General features: G+C 41.8%; 1 protein-coding gene across 2 annotated transcripts in view; it reads left to right on the top strand.

Moving 5' to 3' along the window:
- The window catches only part of LOC138514228 (NLR family CARD domain-containing protein 3-like), a 159,130-nt gene extending 142,369 nt beyond the window's left edge, over positions 1-16,761 (top strand). For both annotated transcript variants that reach the window (XM_069629577.1, XM_069629576.1), the window contains one exon: positions 10,742-16,761. In XM_069629577.1, coding sequence (XP_069485678.1) covers positions 10,742-11,048 — 307 coding nt within the window. In that variant the 3' untranslated portion in view covers positions 11,049-16,761. The remainder of the gene's footprint in view (positions 1-10,741) is intronic.
- The last annotated feature ends 10,932 nt before the right edge of the window (positions 16,762-27,693 follow it).

Here is a 27,693-nt window from a genome sequence, read left to right as displayed (position 1 = left end):
TTGTGCTAACACAAACAACAGGGTTAAACATCACAACTATAACCCTGCATCATCATTCTCCACTAACCGCCTAAAGCGTACTACACATCTTAACTCCACTATGGGCGTCCTCAAAGCACCCTCTTGGTCACCAACCAAATGTCGGTATCCCATAACACCAACATTGGTACCAACCACAATGTCAGCATCAACATACCATCCATTGACACAAATAGTCAACCAACATTAAAAACCGGTCCTTCAACCCACACTACCATTGGCACCACTCAAGGCACCAAACCTGAGCGATCAATTGCTCACAACTGAGCAACCCATGCTCACCATTGAGCAACCAATGCTCACACGAGCAAACAGATGTTCACAACTGAACAACCACATACTCACAACTGACCTTACACCATCACCCACACACATTCCCCACCCACGCCAAATGAACAAATTCAGCATTAAAACTTGGAGAAAAAAGAATTTGAGTTACCCCATGAAAGAGTCCCAAAATGTCATGCTTGCAGAGTCCAACTTGGAACGTACCTGTGGAGGAATTGTTAGTTTAATGCAAGGCATAGCATGACTGAAAATTATTTCGAAATGCAGTAGGTCCAAAAACACAAGAATATTACCAACATTGCAAGAGTTCTCACCCTCACTCACACCATCACCCACACGCATTCTCCACCCAAACCAACTGGATGAATTCAGCAACAAAAATATGGTAAACGGAAATATAGGTTGCACCAAACAAAAGTCCCACAAATGTTATGCTTGCAGAGTCCATGTTGGAAAGTACCTGTGGAAAAATTGTCAGGTTAGTGCAAATTAAAACATTCCTGAACATTTCATTACTGAACATTTCCTCTAAATGCAGTAGATCCACTCAATCCTCAATAACTTGCCAAAACACATTGGCACCATGAGAGACCAAAAACACCTTTTGGCACCACAAAACACCACTTCACTTGGCACCATGTCACCATATGGCTCCAACAAAATGCCCACACTTGAGCGACACACATGCCAACTCTTTTGGCACAAAAGACCGGAAAGCCTTCCCTAAGAAACATGTTGACTGAGTACCATCTGAACAAAATACGTAGTACTTGAGATACCACACAACCAGAGCAAATCAACTAGCTTACCCACAGCACAGTGAAAGCGATGGCCTACCATAATTGGCCACAACAAAACACCACGCATGCAACCATAAACTTTGTTGCCAAACCTCAGCAAAACCACTTAATGGCTGCATCATTTGCAACCCAAACCAAACACTTGCAAATATTGGTGTGGTTCAGCAATCACCCCAACATGTGACAGCATTCCAAAATGACTGTGAAAGAAACAGAAACATAGCACAAATACAGTTCATTTAAATAAACCGTTGACCTATGCATAAATACGCATTTCAACACAAATACTGGTGACTCGATTATCAAATCCAATGTTAAAGAACAAGGATGTCAAAGGTTACTGTCACTGGGGAACCCAATGCAGTTCACTTCCCACCAAAGCGACAGGAAACCCAGGTTGCATACTCAATACCAGATGATACAACGTCCCAGCCAGTGACACATATTGATATATCTCCCATTGACACTCTCGTAGTACTCCTGGGCGCTATCCTCGTAGTACTCATGTGCGCCGTTCCTACTTTTCCGATGAACTCCGAAGCATGTTGGAAGGTCCTTTACTTCACACTGAACACGTTGCCAAAACGTTGGAAGGTACCTTACTCTCCCGACATGGACACGCTCAGCATAAGCAGCTCCCGCTGTTAAGAACGTTCACCTCGCGCGGAACATTCGATCACTCTTCCACCATCACCTTGTGCTGGCTGGATGATGTCACCACAACAATGCAAGGCACAGAAGAGTACAGAGCTCCCAGCCCCAACCATCCTCCGCAAGACCCCTTCCTTGATCTTCACGTTTGCTGAAGGCTGGACTCCACCACTCAACCATCATATGGCTGTGACACGGTAAAATCTTTAAGCAAGCTTGTACTGCAACCGCTATGATCGACACACACACATACAGGAAATAGCCTCATAGCCAGAATAGGTAAAACCCAACAATGCCATTTTCCCAGTGTGGTTGATTTATGGATGCCATTTTTCCCAGTGTGGTTGATTTATGGATGCCAATGTTCTCAGTGTGGTTGATTGATGGATGCCATTTTCCCAGTGCGGTCGATTTATGGATGCTTATGGGTGCCATTTTTCCCGGTGTGGTTGATTTATGGATGCCATTTTTCCCAGTGTGGTTGATTTGTGGGTGCCATTTTCCCAGTGTGGTTGTTCTTGTGGCACACGGTATCAGGCACTGCTTTACAGATATGGCAGATATGCATTGTTGTCAAATTTACAAGAATTATTTCTGTCGGGCGTGCAATTCTTTCATGAACACATGCATCATTTGCTTCAGTGAAATGCTTCTGCCAGGCAGCGCATCTGAAGTATTTTAGTATCTTGTGATAGGTTTTCACCTTTGGAACTGTAATACTTTTGGAGTTCTATTGAACTTCTTCTAAATATTGTGCTGTAAAATATACCATTCACTGGCAGGAGAAGCCAGAAACCTCCCCGAGGCCTGCAGGGCCACCTGCTTCACCCAATAACTTCTCATGAGTCAAAGCAGGAATTTACGTCTGGAATGTTAACTAGCCACCAGAGAAGCAGATATAGCCTTATAGACTGAGGGAGGGGTCGTCATTGCAGATAATGACCCATCATCAACTCATGCCTGAGGCGAAGCTGAGGGCCATAAATTGGGAAGGGCCATTATCCAAGCTATAATGACCCCTTCCAAGGTCTACAAGGATATTAGCACATAGTGGTAGTTGCTATGCATGTTTTGATGCTTTGGGGCTGAATTGAAAAATGTTAGTTTCATAATGAGAAAGTAAATCGACAACATGAGTTAGTAAATTAGTGCGGTTTTATTTTGTAGTTTTTAAATAACAAGCTTGTCTTCATACGGTATGCATTTCAATTGCAAACTTGGTTAAACTGTAGAGGGTTTAAAATAAGCATGCCTTAGGCATCATGTAAAAGTTAACAGTTTCTCTATAAAAAAGTGAAAGCATGTTCCCATGTTTCAGCATTCTCATTGGTGTGCTAAATAGGATGTTGCATTGAAAATAAGGTTCACTTAGAGAGGAAGTGTCTCGCTTAAAGATATCCTGCCTGGAAACTGCATTATTGTTTCCCTGTCTAACCTGGACGTCAGAATGTTCAGAATGCAGTCAACACCAGTAGTTATTGATTGCACTCTGAATATCGTGATTGGCTGAGAGGAGGCTGATAACGATGGCCATGTGCTAATAGTATTTAAAATCTTGCAGACTGTCAAAAAAGGCACCAATGTATTGGCACTCTTAATCTAGCACTAATTGTTCCTTCTTTGGTCTCAGTTCCTACATTTTTGTTTAATTTTCCTCACGTTCCGTCAAACTTCAACTGTTTTAACTGCGTCACTGCCATCAAACACTGCATGACTTCCTTAACTCTGCTGGTATAGCTATTCCCTTTTTTCCTGTACCATTTCTCATACCTGTCTTCTCTCTGCGACTATTTTATTTTGTCCCTCATTCCTCTACACTAGCAGCCAGTGGAGACCCTTCACCTCTAGCCCACAATCTCCCTCACACTACTCTGCCCGTAAAGAATAGTAAGTGGGCACTCACCTCCAACACCCACACCGTGTCCTAGACTTTCACAATACATGCCCGCACCTTCTCCAGGCCCCCACATTTCGGGGGCCATCACGGGACTACAATAACATTTTATTTTCGGCACCCACGTGGGGGCTGTGCACCAGTAAAACAGCTTTTAATGCTTTGTTCCTTGTTTTATGGTATGGTATAAGACATATAGAGGTCAGCATTCAACGCACGGGGCATATTAGAGCTAAAGCTAATGAGACATTACCTAGCAGAGGAAAAGGCACAGTCAGGTGACCAAAACTACCAGGGGAATAAGACAGTTTCTAGTTCCCTGTGATAGGCTGAATGATCCGAAATAAGATGAAGTTTGGGAAGTGAAGATGCCTGCACTGAAAAGTATCTGCCACCCCTTCTGTATAACACAATGTGGGTATTATGACCTGGCCCCTAAAGACAAATTTAAATGTTCCAACCAGATCATAACTCGCAAATTTGTCCTGTAGGGCCTTGGGAGCCAGGAAATGTCCCGTGAAAGGTAATCTTGCCTTTGCGGTAGCCAATGGAGGGAGCGCAGAGTCAGAGATATGCGCTGCCTCAGTCCCACACTTCTGTGCCTCAGGGCAGAGTCAGAGGGATGCACTGCCTCAGTCCCACACTTCTGTGCCTCAGGGCAGAGTCAGAGATATGTGCTGCCTCAGTCCCACACTTCTGTGCCTCAGGGCACCTGGCCAGGGTTGGACTGGGGCATTCAGTTGTCTCGGGCAGAAATGAAAAAGTGGCCCACCGTTGCAAGTGGTAATTCATTCCTTTTGTAACATACTGCCTGAATAGTCCCTAGTGGGATTTTTTTGATAAAATGTGATGCAAAATTGTGAATTTTGAAGAATATGTATTCAGCAACACGGGTCAAAACTACTAGCCGCATGGTGAAGTAACTCATGAACTGGCTCACTTTACCCTAAAAAAACGGCCCACACTTGATGTTTGTGTTTTTGATTCGGCTGTTGCTGTTAAGTATTTCAATCAGGCGATACACCCTGGTCTCAGCCTAGTATGCAGCACACAGCTGAAATGCTCATTTTATTATGTCTATAGGTTCAATATTCTGAGTGATATACCACTCATATCACACCCCTTCTCAAATACCCCAGGTCACGATGGACCAGGAATCAGGCTGGTTGGTAAAGGTAATATTTATTTATTTATTATTTAAAATTCTATCAAACATATACTTTTTAATAGGGAGCAGCAATCACCAATGTGGTGACAATAACAGATAAAAAGGTATGTAATGTACTTAAATTCACTCTTTAGCAACACAAAATATAAAACACTGGAGAAAAGAACACTTTTGGCTTGTTTGGAAAGATAGCACTTAAGTTAGGATTTCCCTCTGCAATATTCCTCAACCCACAAACAAACAATTCTAAATAGATATAAGGAAGTAGCAGGTAATCAGGAATAAGGGAAAGAGAATAGAATTCAAATCTAACCCTCCCTCCCCAAACAAGAGCGAAAAACGGATTTGAAATCTTACACTTTAAAATGACATTCAGAAATGGCTGTGTGAAACAATGAATGTGTGCAAAAATCCTTAAATCAATACAAATTTCTATGGGAGCAACATTGGAAAGATACTAACAATTTTGAGCAAAAGTAAACACTTTGAATCTAAGTGGAAGGTTGGAAATAATTTAGAAGAAAAATCACACATGTAAAACTAACCAAAGGTTTTCTCAGAAAAACGGGTGCAATTCACAGATTTGGATTGCGTTTCTTTGGGTTGGGATGTAGCTATAGGTCTTAGGTGTAACCCAGAATTGACATGAAGTCTCTAGCTATTAAACTGATGGAGATATGCAAGGTTGAAGGAGAGACATTTTAAATCGGTGGTGAAAATAGAAAAGAAACTCAGTTTGGACAAGAAAATATTTACTATAGTTTTACTCTATGCTAGAGCATTCTGGCAAGAATACCAAGGAGGGACACAGTAAGCTCTAGAGTTGATTCATGACTTCAACACCAGATCCCCAGTGTCCTCTCCGGCGGAACCAGTTGGATCACTCGAAGTAGGATGGATAGTTTAAGATTTACACAAGATTAAATGACTAAAGAAATGGGCTTAACAAGATAAATCAAGAACAAGACTGCAATAAGGATTTTGACAATGTTACAAGTTCTTACGGGTCAGGATAGGATGGTTTAGAGATTGGGATGATACAAGGCAAGGCAAAGTATGCTATGGTTTTCTATGATTCCTATTAATACTTACAGTCCACTTTAATTTAGGATTTTGGACCGTCAAGGGTTTTGGTCATCACACGGATCGGGTCTAACCTGGGCAACTTGGGGGGAACAGGATCATCTAGGCCGTTCTGGTCACCGGACTGCACTGGACTGCACTGGACTGGCCTTTCTGGTTACTGGAGACTGGAGATCAGTGGGATGGTGAGTTTGCAGCAGGTATGCATCTAGCAGTAGCAAGCCAGATTGGATCAGGATGCTCCCCTTGGGTTTTTGGGATTTTTAGAATTTGAGGCCTAGCTGAAAAGGGGTTCAGCGATGCATAGGCCTTGGCTTTGCAATGAAATCTGGAATCATGATCAATCAGGATGAAGAAATCAGGAACAGGACGCCACACAGGAAATCAGAAAGAAAATCAGGAATCACTGTCCTTTGTGTGTTGTCAGGTTCCCCTATTTGCCAAATGACATCACTAAAGTATATGGCAGGGGCAGGCTTACTGTCCACACCCATAATGCTAGGATTGGGCAAGAGCAAAGTTTCTGCCTTGCTCTTCGCTGACTGGATCACAGAAAAGGATGTCATATTTATGGTGTTACTTTCACAATGTCTAGAAACCTCCCTTAGCTCCTAGAACCAAACTCTAATTTTACAACAAATACATATTTATACAGTGATAACCTCTGAGAAAATCAGATACACAGGATACATATTTTGTGTGTCATATTTCAATCCAAACCTCAAGTCTGTGGGACCTGGTTTTGCCTTCCTGCTGCATTTTGGCAATTTTAACCATTAAATATTTGGCCTAAAATTTCTCAATTGTGTACATAGATATGCATTTACCTCTGGGATGTGTGTACAAAATGCTATGTGCACAATATCAATACTTTCCCAACAATTTGTCATTCTTTACAACTTCTGTTCCTTATGTAGTAGTGAGTTCTACCAAGTCTTCCCAGAAAAAGCATACAATTGCATTTAAAAATACCAACTTTCACATTTTTCCTCATTCTTGCTGCAAAGTTAAATGTCTTGAAAGTTCAGTTACAAAATAGGCGTTTTAAAACCAACAGGAAGTCTGTTGTCACTTATCAGTTTTTCCCCCAACTGTATGCACATGTCAATTCCTTTGAAGCAGGATGAGGGGCCTCTCTAATGACTGAAGTTTACTGCCCTCCCACTTGAAAGGTGAGAGCCTTAGCCAGCTATTGTCTCAGCCTGAAGCCAAGACGAATGTCTGATGACGACTTGGGAAGTCCCATTGTCCTGGGTATTCAAAGCCTCCAAGCTAGCAATTAGCCTTTCCTGCTCCAGAAGTGTATGACGTGTCACCCTTTCTCAGGGCTAGCAACTGGCAGAGCAAGTTTTTTTTAATATAGTTTGCCAACTCAGCCTGGGTTTTAGCTTTGGTTTTCTTCTTTTAAATCTTAACTTTAAACCTATAGAATGAAAACAGTTTATAAGTGCATTTTTTTTTAACAGTAAAAAATCCTTTTGCATTTCTAAGTAATCAAGCCTTTACACAACAATGTACTTTTAAATAGGCGATTTTCCCCTTTCAGTCAGAAAAAAAGCCCATTATACTATTTCTTTAAATTCGGTTTTCATCTCCAGCAAATATACACTTTGTACAGATATAGTTATTTTCTTGAGTGCTGAAATTGTTTTGCAGCATGGATACAGTTACAGGAATCTATTTAGAGTCTTTCTCTGGACAGCTGATTCTTGATACTGTTGCAAAGAAATAGCCGTGTTTCCCGTGAAAAATGAAAACAATGCCGCAGGTTGATTTTTCAAGGATACATTTGACTGGAGCTGTCATTCAAATGAGGCCCGGTTCCTCTGAAACACAATGAATGATCCTCGGCATTGCAGGGCCTTTTCAATCACAGTGCTTCATTGAGAAATTAATTGATGAATTTAGTGCCCAGCAGCACTTTTAAGGTTGGAAAAGTGTCATTTAAAAGAGGTATTTTGGGTTTTCAGCAAAATAATGCTGCCTCTTTCACTCCACTCCATGTTAAATGTTGCAGAGCACTCTGGCACGTTCCTGCAGTGAGTACTCTGTTCCACCCCACCTGAAATGTGTGTGGCAGGGGGTGCAGCCATTTTCTGGTTGTTACAAAACGCAGTTTAGAGATCTTGGCGCACACAGGAGTCAGCACGGCCATTTTGTGCTGTTTCTTGCACCGATGCAGTAAAGTAATGTAGCATAGCACGGCTGAGTGGGTCAAAATATCCCACATTGCCTTATTGCCCTATAGGCCAGTCCGAGCATGCGCCTGGTGTATGCTGCAGCACCAATGTGAGGCACATGTCAGGATTTAGTATGTTCAGGGCATGGCTGTGGCAGAGCTTGCTTCCATGCCTGACTCTATTTTTCCTTAATTTAATTGCCCCGGAGAGAATGTTACGGGTAACTCACTGTCTGTATCTAAGCTATGTAGTAACAGTGAAAGGACGATGTACGAAGGTGATTGAAAGTAAAGACCTCAGAGCATTGACCTTGATGTCTGTTAGTAAAGCCTCACAGCCATAATATTGTATGTATTGGAAGCCAGCTATGGGAGCCATGACTCTTGGGATCCCTATTGAGGCTATAAGGCTTGAGTTGGGATTACCATCTATCCATACAAACATCTTGATAAGAAAGGATGTATTATCCATAAAGGCTATGATGGCACCGACTTGTCCTCTGCTTCATTTGCTTGCAGAGACTATGAGAAGTAATGCTCACCCGTATTGAGTAAATATAGTGCTGTGAAAGTTATTTTCGGTAAATTGGTTGGCAGCCATGTTGGGAATTAGGCTACCCCCAATTAAGGTGTCAATTTAAGATGAGAGCCATGGAATGGGACTTGGTAAAAACCCAGGAGCATGTCCAAAGTTTGAAGAGTTTTAATGAATTTGCCAGGTTTCATAGAAATGTTGTACCCCCTCCCACGCCAAGGTATCTGGTTATGCACCCGTTCCCCGATACACAGAAGAAGAATTTTGCTTATGTGACTGCACAAATCGCCGAAGTTGGCAATCACCGGATCCTGGCAGGGCATTGTGTGTCTTAAACGAACATGTCGCCTTTGTAAAGACCAAAATGCAAATGAAACCAATAGGCATATTATGACGCAGTGCCCTGCATTAGGCCATTGATATGAATTACATCTGGCACGTTTTGTGGTCCGGCTGCGACTTAGCCAGGAGGATCAATTCTGGGCACGTTGGTTAGAATGCACGAGCCAAGCATCGATGCTGGCCCTATCAAGACTATGGATAAATATTAACGAAATCTTAAGCGCTCTGGCTACCAATGAAGAGACGCTTAATGGTTAAGCGATTAGCAATGATAGTCTCACATGATGTGGATCTGTGGGATGATAATAGGAAAGGGCATCATTGGTGGAGAGCAATTGATTAATTGAAATGTTGAAGTAGATTTAGGTTATTAAGTTTTTATGTATTTTATGTGTAAAATTAACAAATGATGTATTGATTGTATTTTATGGAGAGTATTTGAAGATAGTAGGCTAAATTATTGGTAAAAGTGTAATTTGTATTTTATCTGTGATTTTATAGAAAAGTTATATGTAACGGAGAAACACTAATAAAAAATAAAATAAAATATGAATGTCTAATCCTAACTCTTATTCTGGCACAGTGGTGTATAAGGAACTTCCTTTAGGGTCTGCAATCTGTGGCTCTCCAGATGTTTTGGACTAGGACTCCCTGATTCCTCACTTTTCACTGTGCTGGCTGGACCTGATGGGAAATGCAGTCAGAAACATCTGGAGAGCCTAAGAATGATGCCAGTGATTTTTTTCTATTGAATTTTACAAAAAATAAAATATAGAGAGACTCTGAGCACTCAGGTCATCCTCATAGTTGGTGAAACTCAGCTTGTACTGCTCCTGTGAATGTGTGACAGGTTCTCTGTGGCCGGGTGCAGTCACATTAATAGCCAACTGGGCGGTACCATTAAATAATGGCTGGCTAAAGCACATGGCAACCAATCCATTAGTCTCACACCCACATGACCAAACCTAGGACGCCAGGGGGCGTGGGCAACACATCATTTGCACTGGTGAGACATGTGCAGGTCACCTTTGTGACTACGGTGGCCTGCAAGTTTCTCTGAATAGTGTGCATGCGCTGACCTTTACTACCTGCATGATTCTTTTTAATTCAGACCCTTATTTAGTTCTGTGACATCCTCCCTAGGATAAACCATAAGGCATACAAGTCTTTTTGAAAGTTGTAGATGCTTGTGAGTACACCTGTCTGTACCATGCTCATTTATATGTTACTGAGCATCGCAGACGGGAAAGAAGTGCAGACATGGGACCAACAGTAGAGAGAGGGTGAATGGAAAGGTACCTGGGTTTACAATAGAATCACAGCAGGTGTATGGAATATTCTATGTTACAAGTCCAAAGGGTGTTCATGGTAACTGTGTATGCAATGGGGAAAGCAGGAACACCGCCAATTATATTTTGAACCATTTGGCTCCATGCCCTCAGTTGACCACTTTTCTCATCATGGAAATAATGTTATGTTATGTTAAATTGATTTATACTGCGCACTGCTGTCATTTCATGGTCTCCAGGAGCTTGATAATTATTCCAAATTATTGGTACAGTTGTTTAAATCCAATTTGTTCAATTGGCAATAAGCCAGTCTACGGCTTCCGGAATATTTCTTAAATGAAATCCCAGGACTGGAAAAGTGGTGTCTCCTCTGGTCAATCTAACAAGTCAAGGATGGCTGTTCATTATCGGGGCAGTATTCAGTCCTTTAATATTTAATATTCAGACACCTCTCCTTTTGTGTTTACTTTCAGCTTGTGTGGGAACCCCCTTGGAGAAGTTGGTGTCCAGAACATGAAGCAGCTGGACTCGCCCAAGCTGAAAGTCCTATTCCAGATCGCTGATGACGAAAACCTGCTTCACTATATAAGGAAGAAATGTGGAACTTTTAAAGCTCAGTCATGGCAGACTGATGACCCAGACAGGACCATGCACCTACTGCAGACCGTGCTAGAAGATCTCAGACACGGGACGAACAAGGACAGTGAAATGGTTACAGATCTAAAGCAGGACATTGAAAACGCCAGAAACATTATCCTGCAAAAAAAGAAAATGCAATAAACCCACCAGTGTCTTTACCAAGACAGGCCAGGCCTAGTCTCAGCCACTGCTTCAACAATTACGTTGAATATGCATTAACAGCTGCATGAGGCCCAACAACAATTAGATGTTCTCTAGCCAAAAGAGATGATTAGAGACCCGGCCAAAGCGGCCGGTCATTCCGCAGACTGCAGAGGAGTCACTGCACCGCCTTCAGAGATTGCAGTAGCCAATGTGCGGCTTGCCCTGGCTATTTATGCAAATTGTTCCCACAGTTGCTATGAACCAGCTGACTTTGCCCGAAAATTAAGGAAACAACCACATTTGAAAGGGTGAATTCTTTAAGTATACAATGGGTCTCATTATAAGTTTGCCCGTCCGGTAACAACAGTACCGGTAAGCTTGCCGGTACCGTTGTTACCGGACCAGCAAACTACGAGTTCTGCTTGCAGGTGCCTTCCCGCCCGCTGACCTCGAGCATTTTTTCCGGCGCCCGCAAATGTGTAATTACCGGGTCCGGCGGGGCCGTAATTACCCGGTAATTGCACATTCGCGAGCGCCGGGAAACAAATTATACCGGCGGCAGCCATGACTGTTATACCGGCACGGCTAGCACTGGTATTGTAATGAGCCCCAATGTTATTTGACCGATTCTCTAGCTACACAATATACTGCTGATTTGTTGATTTTTAGAAGCTATACTTTTCACTCCCTTCCTGCTTCCGTAGACACGTTGAACGTGTACTTGAATGCCTTAAATATTTTCCAATTTCGCAATCTCTCAATACGTGGCTTTTTCAACAGTACCTCACAAAGGACTTTTCCCAATGGACGAAAAAAGCGCAACTTACAGTACTATGCTACAGTTACAAGATGCCAGCCCAAACACTGTTTGCCCAAACATTGTACAGCACCCTGCTGCTCTCAAGCTAGGTCCGCGCTTTAAACAATAACAAAAAAATGGTTCATTTTAGATCACACAGGCGTATGGGGTACAAGCAGGTGGCTTGCTGGAGTGACATTGAAAAATCAGGTGGTCACTCTCCCTACCATGCCCACCTCGGGTGCACTTTTACAATCACACCCACTCCCTTATCCTGCTGCTGTGTGGTGTGGTCCTAGCAACAATTTAAGTCATAATGAGGCAGTTGCATGCAAGCTTTTGGTGGACATTAGGAATGCAATTTCGTAGACTGTATACAGAATTCAGGCATCTGCAGCCCTCTACAGGCCACATTCTTCCCATCATGCAACGCAAAGAAGCACTCCAACTGCTCCTTGTAACAGCCCCTCGCTGGGACATGTACCAACCCACACAGATATTAAAATGTCAGAAACACCACCACAAATGCAGAAATATTAAACAAACAGCCACCCACTGCCTTGCATGCAACCTGTTTCTTACAAAAAAGTACCAAATAGATCCCACTCAAATTACAACATTACACATGTTTAGGAAATCCTCTTGACTAATAATGCACGTATAGTATAGTAAACTATGAGCTTTTCCTATGAATGGGACCACCTTCATCAAACAGCACAATATTCAATACATTTATTACATGGCTGACATTTAATTTCCTCTCCAAACACCAATCAGAAAGGCTGCAACAATGCATTTCACAGCTTAAGCAAACACATTCCATTGACTTTATTTCTGCAAGAGAACTAAAGCTAAATACAGCCAGATGTAAAAAGAGGACATTCAATTAAACCTTAAACTCGTGTGCCATTAAACCTAAGCAGGACTGAGTGCTAAACTTCATGACAGTGATTTTTAATTAAAAAAATTGTTTTCAATGTTTATGAAACTGTGAACTTTCCCGTGGGCGATTCCCATGTACATCAAGAGGGCACAGTTTTGTTTAAAGGGAAATGGGAGTGGCAATGTCAAAAGATGTTGCAGAACATGCAGCCTGCAGGCAATGAAAGAGAATTTGGTGATGCAGATATCCATAGTGCGGGGTACAGGGGGTCTTGAGATGTATCTACTTCGACGGTAATGCAAGTCACATCAGGCCAAGGGAACATGGTCACACATCTTGAGTACAAAAGTTATTCTCGGCAGTAATACCAGGGATGTCGATTCAACAAAATGCCAGGGGTAGTGGAAGTGATATCACAGACCTGATGACATCACAGGAAGTGATGTCACTCGACCTTTGACCCGGATGGCATCAGTTCCTCTTTAACCCAGGTGACGTTACCAAAAGTGGTTTGCGGGAGTAAAAAAAATACATAATTGTAAATATTTTAAAATACCAAATAAGTACTGAAGCAGACATGAATATTGCAGATACCAACCACATGTTAACACGGGTGCTCGCTTCATATGCCATGGATGGGGTCATGATCAAATAGGGTTAGACCCGATAGTACAACATAGGATGAGACAATATTGGCTCCACCATCGGGTTTCCTATTTGAAAATTTGAATATATCTTTAAGCAATAATTATGACAAAGCATTGGTCAATTTTGGGGAGTGCTATGACCCGATTCTTGCTGAAATTGACTCAGACAAGCTTACATTGATGGAAAGCCCGGTGAAGATGTAGAACAATGTGAAAATTGTACAATGGGGGAAAGACATAAACATAATGTCATTGTATAAACTACAAAGGGAGATAAACAAACACCTGAGGAAATATAAGAAGATACAGCCTTCTGTGATGAGATTCTCAGTGCCAAAATGTCATTACATGTATATGCGCTTTTGTCTTAACTTACTAGACTCCCTACAATGCTGGGGTCCCATAAGAGGGATTCCTTGTCAAGAAAGAAACTGTCGGCTTTGTAAAAAGCCAGGGGAATCAGAATCGATAAAACATTGGCTGATTGGCTTTAGCGCAACACTAGGGCCGAGGAAAATGTGTTTGGGAAAGTTCATAAGAAGATTAGAGGATTTAAACAGTGAAGTCAAGTGGGTTAGGCTCTTGTATGGAAACTCTATCCCAATGACCATTGCTTTAAGAATATTTTAATAGTGATACGCAAAAAGTTGGGGAAACATATTTTTCTTGATTAGTGCACCATTATGAAGGAGGGAAGGGAATAATTTGTCTGATAGGTGGAAAATATATTTTTGGGGGTTAGAAAGGGAGGCCCCGATAGGTATACAGAATATTATATTATATTGTATTGTGTTGAATGAATTAATGTATGTAATATTTGTTTTAGAAGGTTGTGCCTGAAGTAATTTATTGACATTTGTAATGAATGAAGAGTTGTGAAGTATATGATTAAAAATGTGTTTATTTTCTAAATAAACTATAAATATAAAAAGAAAATAGGCCGAGGCACTGCATAGATATGTCACTTCAGCATTGTATGGCCAGTTACTTCCATATTATGCCAATTATAGCTGTATGTTGGGTATTGTCACTATATGAAAAGTAGATCCCCTACATTCCCATTTACTGCGATAGTATAGCATCCAGAAATCAAAGTCAATTTCACGGCACAAGAGCATTAATGCTTTAATGATAATTATTTGACATTTATATAGCATTTTCACCAACGCGCTGAACATAGCTCATATTTACATACAATTATCATACCAACTAATGTTGGTACTCCTTTAGCAACCTTGGAAGAATGAAAGGCTAAGTTGGCTTTACCAGGATTTGAACCGGCAACCTGCAGATCACACACAGATCAGAGCAGCAAGCATTCAGCCCGCTGAGCTACCTTACCACTTTGCTATTAAAAATGCAATGCCACCCTAAGAAAGCATGTCAAAACTGGCTGCACAATATAGGCCCGGCACGTAATAACACTTATCATGTTTGCTGTAGCCTTGATCATGGACAGTAAAAAATGCCATGCCACAGTAAGACATACCTAGACTGGCATCCCCAAAATGCCAATTTAACCATGTAATAAAACCTATCTTGCTTACTTCATCATAGCTGCCCAGCAAACTATACAATGCCACTCTTTGGACTGGCTGCACCCAAATGCCAGTTTAGACTGGTAATAACACTTATCATGCTTACTTTACCATAGATGCCCTGTAAAAAGGCATGCCACATTAAGAAATGGCTAGACTCGCTGGACCAAAATGTGGGTCTAGACACCAATACCACATATCATGCCTGCTTTATCATGGATACCCATTACGTGATGGCGCGCCCCAAACCTGCCCCACCTCCCTGAAACAATCCCTATCACTCCAACCCTCCTACTCCAACCCCAAACTCAGCCCCTTAGCCCAGCATTACCTCCACGTCCCTCTTCCTCATCCCAGTATTTACGTATGAGGCACAACCTTCACATGCTGATTTATACTGCACCCATCCACCATTCACTCACACTCCCAGCCACCAATACATCATACACTCACTCACACACATTACATGGTATATATATACATGCATACGCACACACCCTTTCATGCACGCGCACATATACATTTACAAACAAACACTTTCTTACCTTTTTCTAATCCATTGCTGCGCTGATGAGGAACTCCTCTGCAGGCAGCCCTATCTCCCATGCTCCATACACGCAAGGAACCAGCTCTGGTTACTTTTATGCACAGAGCATGGAAGACAGAGTCTTCCATGTCCTGTAGTAGGTGGGGGGAGAGGATTCTTTTGAAGTCAGTCCACTGACTTTAAAAAGATATTAATGTAAAGGGCTCTCGTCGGTCGGAGAGCACTCTTTACATTAGGTTTCTCTCTGCCTCTGCAGACTCCAGGAGTCACAGAGGCAGAGCCAGGGGTTGCACAGGAGTTGCCAGGGGTTGCAACTGTAACCCCTGGCGACCCCCAATTGACGTCCCTGAGTAATACTCGAAAGGAGATGCACACTTGTCACTTGGGCAATACATGAGTAAAGAATATGACTGCCATCAAGCACAACCAGAACAAGTGCACAAATAGAACAATCTTTATACAGAAGAGTTTAAAAGAAGTGACTTAACCACTGGATAAAAAATAACAACTTTCAAATAAAGTTGGTGCCTGTTTTTTTAGCTTGGTTAGGGTGGGAAGGGTTCCGTTGTCTTGGATCGATAAGCAGGCCAGGGCATCCAGCAATATTATTGTTGATGTGTATTGTGTTCAGGCGAGCCAGTTGGTTTACATTCAATCCCTTTGCTGCCTGGAAGCCCTGTTGAAAGCTGTACTCACACTCGGATCCACCACAAGTCTGAAATATATCTTCAAGGGTAGGCGCTAGAACTGTGAATCAACCCATACCAGGTATAAAAAGAATATAAGTTCAATCGTGAATGAACTATCTTCGACACCCTGCTGCATGTGTCTGGGTAGGGGAAGATGGTGCCCAATTCCCTCCAAGTGTATGTACAACTAGAAAGTAAATCCCAACACAACTGCGCTGTCACAAAAGAATGGAGAAACAGCTTTAAGCGATAAAAGAATGGAGAAACAGTTTTAAGCGATAAAGGAATGGAGAAACAGCTTTAAGCTATACAAGAATGGAGAAACAGTTTTAAGTGATACAATGCCACCTCATTGACAATTATTGAAATAATTAAGTAACACACAGGGAATTCCTGCAACAAACAAGTTTATGAAAAAACTTTTATGTGGAAACACGTGTTTCAACAAACCAGGGTCTTTATCAAGGCTGTGTGATAAAATCATGTCCAGTTTAAAAATAACAAACGTATCAAATTCACCGGAAAGGCGAGTCCCTGAAAAGGTCACATGATCCACATAGTGATGTCGAACGGAAATGAGTAAAACAACCATATTTATAAAGAAAAAGGAAGATACCTGGTGGTGCAGACTGATTGGAGGAGATAGAACGAGCTGGCAAATTGCCACTGCAAAAATTCTAGAATATATCAACGTCAATCTACTCGACATGCACACGTGATAAGTAAACAAAGACCCTTTGCGAAACCTAAGACTGAACAAATAGCAGAACAATCAACACCATTGTAAAAATCTTTTTTTGATTAAACAATATAAAAAATAAAATAAAAAATAAAGAAACAATTAAAGTCACATGATACCAAAACGGAAATCACCATGAGCTATATAACATATGTGGAAACAACAGGGGAAGGGAGATAGGTAAGGGTGTCTACATGTGTGGTGGAGACTGTTAACATTATATTGACTTTATTGCTCGAATACTGATCTTCATTCAATTTCTCTCTTTTCCTTTCTCCCTTCCACATATGTTATATATCTCATGGATTTCATCCATCTTTGATTTCAGTTTTGGTATCATGTGACTTTAATTGTTACTTTATAAATATGGTTGCTTTATTCATTTCCATTCAACATCACTATGTGGATCCTGTGCCCTTTTTTGGGCCTCATGTTTTGGGTGAACATGATATGTTCGTTATTTTGAAACTGGGCTGATTTTGGAACTGGGCATGACTTTATCATCCAGCCTTGGACTTAATAATACAGCCTTGATAAAGACCCTGGTGGGTCGAAACACCCGTTGGCTGGGGCACTTGTTTACATACAAAAGTGTTTTCATAAACTTGTTTGTTGCAAGAATTCCTTGTGTGGAACTTAATTAATGTCAATGATGAGGTAATTGTATCACTTAAAACCTTTTCTTCATTATTTTTTCCCAGCACATTTGTGTTAGAGATTTACTGTCTAGTTAAAACATATCTAGTTACATTAGGCGCGGAACAACAACAGGCATGATGCAGAGTATTGAAAGAACTCCATATGCTAAAGTCAAGGATCCTGGAAAAAAAGGCCTCAGCCTAACCTGCTGAAGACGCAAAAAAATCATTGAATAATTTCTGGATTCCATTATAACACCTGCCTCCAATATGAAAAAGTTCAACAGGGAAATAATGCCTAGCAGATGTCATATACCATTTCTTCCCAGGCTAGTGATGCCTCGAAGTTTCACTCTGTTGCCCACGTCCACTTAGAGGAGTCGATTTTAATACAACCCATTCCGGTTTGTATGTGACCTTTGTACCGTCGTTTCTTTCCCCAACTAGTGTAGTGGGACCCTTTCAAGGGCTCACTAATGGCAGGCCTCATGGGAGGGATGTTATTGAATTGTATTCATATTGAGCCACTTTCCATCCTGCTCGAAAATAAAAAACAAAAAATGTTATAATGAGGCAGAGTAATTGACACCTTATCCAGGATCTCCTTGGCTGGAGGGTTATCGGATTATTTCAATATCATTTATACTCAAGTAGCGCTCAAGTAGTGTAATTGTAGGAGTGTTAATGTTTGCTAGGACTATGCGGGAGTCGCTGAGCAAAGCGAGGGAGTCTGAACGAAAACAAGAGGGACGATGTTCAAACAATGGGCTCAAATGGTGCATTTTTTATAACATTTTCTATGAAATGTTGGGTAAAAAAACACATTTACAATCGGTTGTGTAGCTAAACTCATGAACAAATCAAATAACTGCAAATCAGCAACAAAGCACAGGAGCTTTTTCCAAAACACTTTCTTGATGCCTTTTCCCACAATATATGCCAGCTTAAAAACATTTCCATGCTGGCTGCGCCATACATGTTCATGCTGGCTGCACCAAGATATGCCAGTATTCCCATGTAAGAATGTCTTTATGTATGCTTTGCACATAATAGCACTAATGATAGAAAACTGTTCATGCTGGCTCTGCCAACATGTCAGTATGCCAATATTCTCAAGTAACAATATAATTCTGTTGGCTTTGCCAAAACAAATGCCATGCCACGGTAAGAGAACATATTTTTTTAAATTTTATTTATTTGTTTATGACTCACGAGTCTTTACAAAATGAGTGAAACAACATATTTCATCATTTGAACCATACCATTAGAGCAATACATTCATAATGAAAAGGAACAAAACATAAAAATACATAAAACCCTATTATCCTGATCTCTATCACATTGGTATTTTTGCCCAGATCTGCCTTTAGTTCACCTTTCTTTTAACTTCAGCACCAAACGCAGTTCTACAGCATAATCTCGCAGCTTTTCAACACACATATCACCACAAAAGAAAGTGCGGCGTTGCTGCCCGAGACGATTTTGTCCCAGAAGAACTCTGAGATGATATTTTCTTCTTCTCGGACAAAACACCTGAAGTATGTCAAGCGGGAGCTCCATGTCCCCTCGCATTCCATGAATAAATGCCTCAATGTCTGCTGTACTGAGTCAATGCTGACTTTACATAGTTGCTTTGCAACACAACCCTGATGGCGCCTTGCCAACACTTCTCCACAATGAACCAGGTTTAACCTGATTCTTAGGAAGCTATTACGCAGGGAACTATTTGGGAATTTCATCAGGAAGTTCGCAGGGCATCCTAGTTCTTTTTCGCCACTCAAAAACAGGTTAACAGATGACCCCATGCACACTTTTTCTATAGTTGTTATCCAATCCATGAGCTCAAGTTTTTGTTTATCCTTTAGTGGGTTGAATACGAGAGTGCCTGCATCAAGGTCAACACTAGAGAGACGCTCTCTTACCTTACTCTCCAATAATCGAAGGATCGCGGATTTGGTCTTCAGCATATGACATCTAATGTCGCTATATAGGGTTGTTTCTTTACCAACCAAAATATCCCGATATAGGGAGATTAGTTTCCAACGGGCCATGCACCCGAGGGATTTTAGGCCTAGTTCGTATCTGAGGCTCCAGTTAGGTGTACAGGCAGTGAGACCTAATACTTTTTTCCATATCCGCCCCTCGAAAACATCCCAATTGACTGACCACAATCGTGGTCTAGCCTCCACCCCATAAAGAATGACTGCCACTATTTTTGCCAAATAGTACCTAATCAAGGGAGAGATCGAAAATTTGCAACATTTCTGGTTTAGTTTCAGCAATTGTGCAGCTCCCTGCACTACCTTTGCTGTAACTTCTGCTTCAACTTTATAAAGAGCTGGAGAGGCATGGATGATGTATCCCAAGTATTTGACCGACTCCACAACTTGAATTGCTTCACCATTTAGTTCCCACCTTGTGAACTTAGTTTTCTTTTGTGGGTGTTTCAACATCACAATGTTTCGAGTTGGCAGGGTTTATGGAGAGTTTGTTAGCTTCTGCGTAAATACTCAGTTTCGTCAGTAAGCGCTGCAAGCCTATTGGCGTTCTGTCTAACAGCACTATATCATCTGCATAGGCCAGCCAAAAGATTGTTTTCCTATTTAACACAGGGATGGGCAATGCAGATCAGCTTAAGGACAAACCCATGTCTGACAGAAACAGGTTGAAAAAAAGTGGTGCCCCTATGCACCTCTATAATTTCTGACAGATGCCCCAGTTCGTCCAACCGTACCCTTATGTTGGTGTCCCTATGTAGCTCCACCAGCACTGAAAGAAGCGTTTCCAGTAAACCTCACTGTCTCAGCTTGTTCCAAAGAAGGGCCCAGTCCACTTGGTCGAAAGCCTTCGACAGGTCGACCCATGCGCCAAAAAGGGGTAACAATCTATTATCTTCAGTCTGCTCACTTACAAGGTTTAATATGAGGCTATTTAATGTTGTTGACATTCCCTTCCTGAAGCCCGTCTGGATGCAGGATAGTATATCATGATTTTCCACCCACTGTGTCATCTCATTCAACAAAAGCTTCATAAAGATTTTACTCTCTATGTCGAGCAGGTCTATAGGTCGATAGCCTCTGCTCGATGGTCTCCAGCTTTGAAGAATGGGATAACCAGGGCCGTTTTCCAAGAATCTGGAAATAAACGCCTCTTAAGAATCTCGTTAAACAACCGAAAGAGAAGTGTTGACCACAGAACTGGCTCTTTTTTGAGTATTTGGTACGTCAGGCCATTAGGGCCTGCTGCCCACGAAACAGACGATTTAATAATTATCTCCTCTATACTATATACCATACGTCAAATTTCAAATGCCATGGTATCTGTGGTGTAACTGCAAAATGGGAACTGTCGATGTTTTTAAATACTTCTGTTAGATGCTCTATCCAGCCCCTTTTCGAAACCAGATTACACAGTGTGCCTCCGGAACCGCCTTCAAAATGGTTGACGAGCATCCAAAAATGTTTGGTATTCCCATCTCTGAGAAGTTTGAGGACCTTCTCTCCATCATTGTTCAGAATGGATGCACCAATGAAGGTCAATGTGGCCACAAAAAACACTCATGTTGGCGTTACCCTGGATTCCTAGTAGAAAGTATCATGCCACAGTAAGAAAACAGACTAACAGCAACAATGTAGGCCAGTCTAGTCATGTAGTAACACTTATCATGTTTGCTTTATCCTTGATGCCCAGTATAAATGTCATGCCTCAATAAGAAAATATATCCAGGCTAGCTACACCAGTGTAGGCCAGTCTAGCGATGCAGTAATATATATAATCGTTGCTGTACTCTTGATGCCCAGTACAAAATGCCACACCACAGTAAGAAAATATATCCAGACTTGCTGCACCAATTTAGACCAACCTAACCACATAAGACTTATCATGTTTGCTTTTGTGTTGATGCCCAGTAAAGGAATACCATGCCATAGCTAGTCTGGGTATATTTTCTTACTATAGTTATAAATATGCCCAGAATGGCTGCACCAATGTATGCAAGTTTGGCTGGGCCATGTAAAAACACTTACGTTGGCTATAACTTTGAAGCCAGTACAAAATGTCATGCTACTGTAGGAAAATGTGCCTAGACTGGCTGCACGGTGCACCAATGTGACCACACACACACCTGCATCATTTAGCCCATTATTAAAGTAATATTAATGTTACTGCAATAAGGGGCAAAGGCAATGTGAGTGTTCTATACCTGCTTTCCACAGCCCCTCACTTCATGATGATTGACAAGTGAAGACAATCTGTTCTCTTGTCAGTCATCATTGCATGCACAACCCCGGACACACACACAGATATAGACTAAATATTCTCATGCACACACTCACACATAAATACAATCACTCTCATTATAACACTCACACAAACAGTTTCTCACACGCTCTCTCTCTGTAACATACACGGATACACACAAATTCAACATTTCACTTACCTTCGGGCAGTGGCAGTGAAAGTCTCTCCACAGAGGGACAGGCTCAGCAGCAGGTCAGGAGTCAGCAGTCTGTATCCCTCCTTCCTGCTCAGAATCAAACTGGGGACAAGGTAAGCACTCTGACCCCTCTCCCAGCCTGAGAAAGACATGGAGAGGAAGGGATGGAGAGGCCTGCACAGTCTGGATATCCAGCACCCATGCAGAGAAATAAATGCTGTGACATCAGGTGACATTCCTTAAAGTACTTTATAGGGACAGTGCAGTGCCCTCATGCCGTGACCCATGTGCATACCTTTGGAAGACAATAGGTAGTGGGAACACCACCAGCCTTTGCATTTGCAAAGAATCTAAGCATTGTTAAGGTTTATTTCATGGAATGGGACTGAAAGGGTACATATATTGATGGTTGCAGTGGGGGTTGTGCTCTATTTCCACCGCTGAGTAAAACACATTTTTGGGGGCATGTTACATTTTCTGTATTGTGATTTGAAATAAGTACACAAATATCTTTTTAATGTGATGTAATCAGGCTTTACATTTTGGTACACTAAATATGTATATGTCTTATCAACTATATGAGTCATGCTTGTATTCAACCTAGACAGTCGACTATGATTTGTATTATGTTTGTGATAATAATGTTATCTTTATTTTAATATATAATTATGTTTTGTACTTTTTTTTACATGTTTCATTAAATTGTTACAAAAAACGATGTTAATTTTCTACGTGAGCGGTTGCCAAATTAAATCTGCATTCTAATGTGATGGATGAAAAAAAAAGAAAATATTTTTTAAATGATTGGTAAATAAGAGTAGTCCCTAGCGCCCTAAAAAAGAGCAGTACAGACAGCCCAGGCATCACCTATTCTTCAGCGTAAATCTGTTAATACAGTATAGTTTTGTTTACATTTGAAAGTCAGATAAAAGAGTATTTGCTTAGTGTTGCTGTGTGTGGTATGTGTGTTTCATTGTGCAGTAATGAATTTAAGAATGAATGGGTGGATGAGTTGGTTAATTCTGTGGGGCAGGGATATATCACATGCAGACATGCCCGATCACAACGTTCTTTGGGCCTCCTTACGAGTTTGCCGGTAAGTGGTAAAGTTGGCAGTAAGTGGTAAAGTTGGCACTTACTGTGTTACTGCCAAATTTACCACTACGCCAAATTACGAGTTCGGGTCTGGAGTGGATGATTTGCCTCCAGGAAAGTCCTGGAGGTAAATCCTCCAACTCACCGGCCAAAAATTGGCAGAATCGGCAGAATTACTGCAGCAGTAATTCTGCTGAGGTAATTCAGCTAAAAAAGCCCCATTCAGTAGAATGATCTCAAATGAAATGAGGATTTACACCGTCAACACCACTTGCAATCCGGAGGAAATTCTGACAGACCAAGTGGTGGTAACGGTAATTCATTTGGACAGTATTCAGGCAGATTTGCTGCAGGTATACCACCCAACTCGTAATGGGGCCCTTTATCCTTAAACCTTCTAATGGACTTTTATTATCACTTCTTCTAACTATAATCCATCTTAAAAGAATTTGATTTAAAAATGGCCATGTGGTCTCTACATTCATTAATGAATTGTCTTTCTACTCCGAATTTGCTGGCTTCTCCACAGCAAATCCTCGTTAGCGACTCACGTTGCAATCTAAGCATAATCATTAGTAAACTAAAATGCCTTCCCCAAAACATGGTCATTTGCCAATAAACATTTTTACAAATCCCTTTTCTCCCTGAATTCCCCATTGCTGGGCACATCAACTTAGCATGCTCCATCCTTCCATAGAAGAAAAAACATGCACGTCTTCTATCCACTGGTCCCTAGACTGGCTCCCAGTGGAACCCCATATCAAGTCCAGTGACACATGCTTCTCACACGTCTGCCCTTTTGAGCTTTCAGAAACTCTCTCGTAATCTTCTGAAAGGTGTAATGGCCTATCCTTGATTCCTCTACAACAATGGTCTGCAAAATGTGGCTCTCTGGACCCAGGACCGTACACCATTAACATTGCTGGACAGGACTGATGGCAGCTGTAGTCCAAAACATCTGCAGAGCCAAAGGTTACATAGCTCTGTTCTAAAAGATCAAACAGAGAGCAGATGTTATAGGATTCTTGGATACAAATCATGAAACTAACTCCCAATTAGTATTTAATTAATTACTGCTCACTTGAAAGTCAGATGTTAGACCTTTTTTCCCATTTATGACCGTCTGTCAGAAAGAACACGGCTAAATCGTGACGGGCAAGTGAACATCCACGCTAAAGTTTAAAAGCAGTATTTTCCAAATTCCCTAATAACTACCACACCATAAACGTAATAACCTTAGCGTGAGTCCGTGAGGAGAGTCCAGTCGTAGCCCAGAACTCTTGGTGGAACGTTGTGTTGCTACTGCTGACTGCCGGACTTGCGATTTTGAACAGAGAACACTGTTACTTTAATTCCAAGGACAGCCCACATAAACTGTCTGCAGGCGCATAGCGCCCGCACGTGAGTCCGTGAAGAGAGTCCAGTCGTAGCCCAGTCAGAGCCTATGAGTGAGCATGGAGGCTCCGGACTCTGTAATGTCTGCGGCAACGACTGCAGCGACGGCTGACAATATGCCTATCTGTGAAAGACGTAATACGAGAGCGAAAACGCAGCCGTTGATGCCGCTGGTGCTGCGCGAGTCACAGCTGCCCGCATTGAGGAAAGCCAAGTTAAGCGTGCGCTGGAGCGCAAAAAGTAATATTGAAGCAGACTTTAATATTGCCACGAATAATGTGTGAGAAACAAACAACATGCATACGCATTTGGTGTGGAATGACGACAAGCTTGAATACCCCTGTGGAATGGTACGGACCGCAACAAATGGCTCAGTGGTGTTAAATAAGAACGGGTCTAGCCTGAACAATAAAGGGTCTAGCCTGTACTTAGGCGTTCACCCAACATCAGACACGATAAATGAGAAGGCGGGTTACCTGCTTCCCAATAAGACTGCAGCAACAGCAATCTAAACGGCCTCGGTCCTGGGCCCTGCCACTCTCCACTTGCACTGATGCCCTGGAACCCCTTTGCACTGCGGGACTGTCTCTGTATCCCTACAGCCCCCCCTCCCCCAGCACTTGTTCTGCACTTACCTCACACTTGCCACCAGCTGGCCCTATTTATTTATTTATTACGTACGCCACTTACCTTGTACTGCACTTTTCCCCCTCCCCCTTGCACTTTTTCCCCCTCCCCTACCCCTGCACTTGCGCGATCTGAATGACACCTGGCCTAGTAGGATCGTTGTCTGTCTCCCCTTGTCCCTCCCTCCCTGCCTCGTCGCGCCTTGAAACACTTGTGTATAGGCGCGTTACAAATACCATATCATATCATATCATATCGTGTAGAAAGCCTGAGTTAGATGTAACAGACGCTGAGCTAACTGAAATGGGGGAAATATTGGATCAAAAGCAGACTACCTCCTTACCTTACGATCTTGGGGGTAATGTCGCCAGCCGCATGCCGAAACTCGTTGCTAGTGGGAAGTCTGAGCAAGAGTATGTGGGTGAAAGTGGGGGGTCAGGCAGTCGGCCACAGAAGCAGGGTGGGGCTGCTGCGAGATGGCATGAGGTGAAGGCGAAGACGTTGTATTTATTGATGCAGACGCCTACGCCTAATCCGAAGCCAATGCTGAAGCTGACCAGTCGATTTATTCAGATGCGTCTGATTCTACTGATGATTTTAAGAAAGGTGGTACAGCCAACGTATTGGCAAAGACTCTTGATGAGAATAGGCAGACTAATTATGATCTGAGAGTAAGCCTGCCTGAGGTTGCGATAGTCAGCAAAACCACCTCAGCTTTGAAAGATGGTGTGGAAAGAGATGTTCCAAAAAGTGGACAAGTTCACGGCAGTGAGCCCGGAAAATATTTTCATCCTGCTCTAACTACAGCTACAAGTGGCGACTCAAAAGCAATGGAAACAGCAGGTTTGACACAGACGACACCATTTGTCCCACGCAAATTGCGGCACAGTCGACTTTTAACGATAACTGTGGAAGTGGTGATGAAGGCGATGGCCAGTGACCTCAACAAGTAGAGAATTCAAAAGATGGAAAGGAACTTGGGAATCCATTGACAAAAGCCGTGATGAAGAAACAAGCGAATAATGGTGCCGATTTGTCCCAACTAAGGTTCAGATCCATAATTAAGCAAAGAGATGGGAGGCTATCGCATGTACAGATGAAAAGTTTACTCCATGAGACCATTGTCAAAATATCAACACCGTTGATAGTAAAAAGACAAGACGTAGGAGCTTAAGTATCCATGAAACTTCAATAGCAGATGAAATATGCGAATTGGAATGGAGAGAGCGATTCATAAAATCTATGGATTTCAAAACTAAGGACAATCCATTAAGTTCTGAAGTGGGAAATAACACAAACGAAATTGACGACTCGCTTGATACAAATGAAGAATCTAACACTCAAAGAGATATGCCGTTAAAGAAACAGGATCGGGACAAATTGAGTGCACATCTGAACCATTCCAACATGGCAATTACTTCACATGATACAACAAAGGCAAAGAAAATTAAAGAACTGACCATCAATGGAAATACATAAGATGTGGTGCAATCAGGGAAAGTAAGCTTGAAAACAATTCAATTAAAGGATCTATCATCAAATGGAAAGGATGTGAGCTCGCCAAACAAGAAAAATAAGAGCCATAGAAACAAGGAAGCAGGACACAGGCAAATGATTAATCGAACTGAACAAACAGTGAATGGCCAAATGGATCAAACAGATGTGGAGTCAGCTCAACCTCCGGACAAAAGCCATCTTTCCATTGCTGCTGGTATGCAAATACATAACAATGTCATGGCAGCTGTGGCTATCTCACTTGCTCCATATACAAAATTATATGAGACTATAAGTGATAACCTGAAAGATAATAACACACTGCTTGCTTTAATTTACACAAAGTTAATAGCACAGGAATTAATAGCCCAGAAATTAGAAATGCGACTCAATCAAGAGGCAGAAACCTCAGCAGCATGGCAAAGGAGACTTTATGATATTGCCAGTGGAGAACAAGATGAGAAATCTACTTTAATCCACGTTATCCTTGAGTCTCTGAAATGGATGAGAAAAACTATTGAAGTGATTAGAAAGGACGTCCAACCACAAAAGAAAATAGTAAATTCGAAATTGTGCAACTATAGAGGTGCCACAACAGGCCAAGATTGCAACAGCACTGTTGCACCGAAAATTAAGCAAGAACCATTTGAACAACAACCGCGCTCTATAGTTGACGATAAACCCGGCAATAAAAGTTCTGCGACAAAAGGAAATGCAGAAATCATGTATGGTAACAGCATAAATGGGTTGGTAGAACGCAGCGACGCAAACTCACAAGACAATCTTCCGTCTGAGGCTATAAGAACACAGGAGTTATGTAATGCAAATAGAGACCTACCAAGAGAGAAGGAAGTCTCACTTGATGGCAAGCCCACTACACCTCCAACTAAGAATATAGTAATTTCACACAAGACAACAGGAAAGGAGGGAGTTTATCCTGTTTTTGAGGCAAATCTAAATCGGCCAAAAGAGGGTGTACAAACCTCTGAGATGAAAAGAGGTCCGGTGGAAGTAGGTCTTATAAAAGCAAAACCTAAAAAAAAGTGAAAAAAAAAACTAAGAACATAAAAAGCACTGCGTTAAACAGAGGTACTGGCGCAAAGGATTTATGAGAAA

The sequence above is a fragment of the Ambystoma mexicanum genome, chromosome 12, assembly GCF_040938575.1.
Source record: "Ambystoma mexicanum isolate Mex_15411 chromosome 12, UKY_AmexF1_1, whole genome shotgun sequence".
Taxonomy (NCBI): domain Eukaryota; kingdom Metazoa; phylum Chordata; class Amphibia; order Caudata; family Ambystomatidae; genus Ambystoma; species Ambystoma mexicanum.
This window is presented reverse-complemented; position numbering and strand designations above follow the sequence as displayed.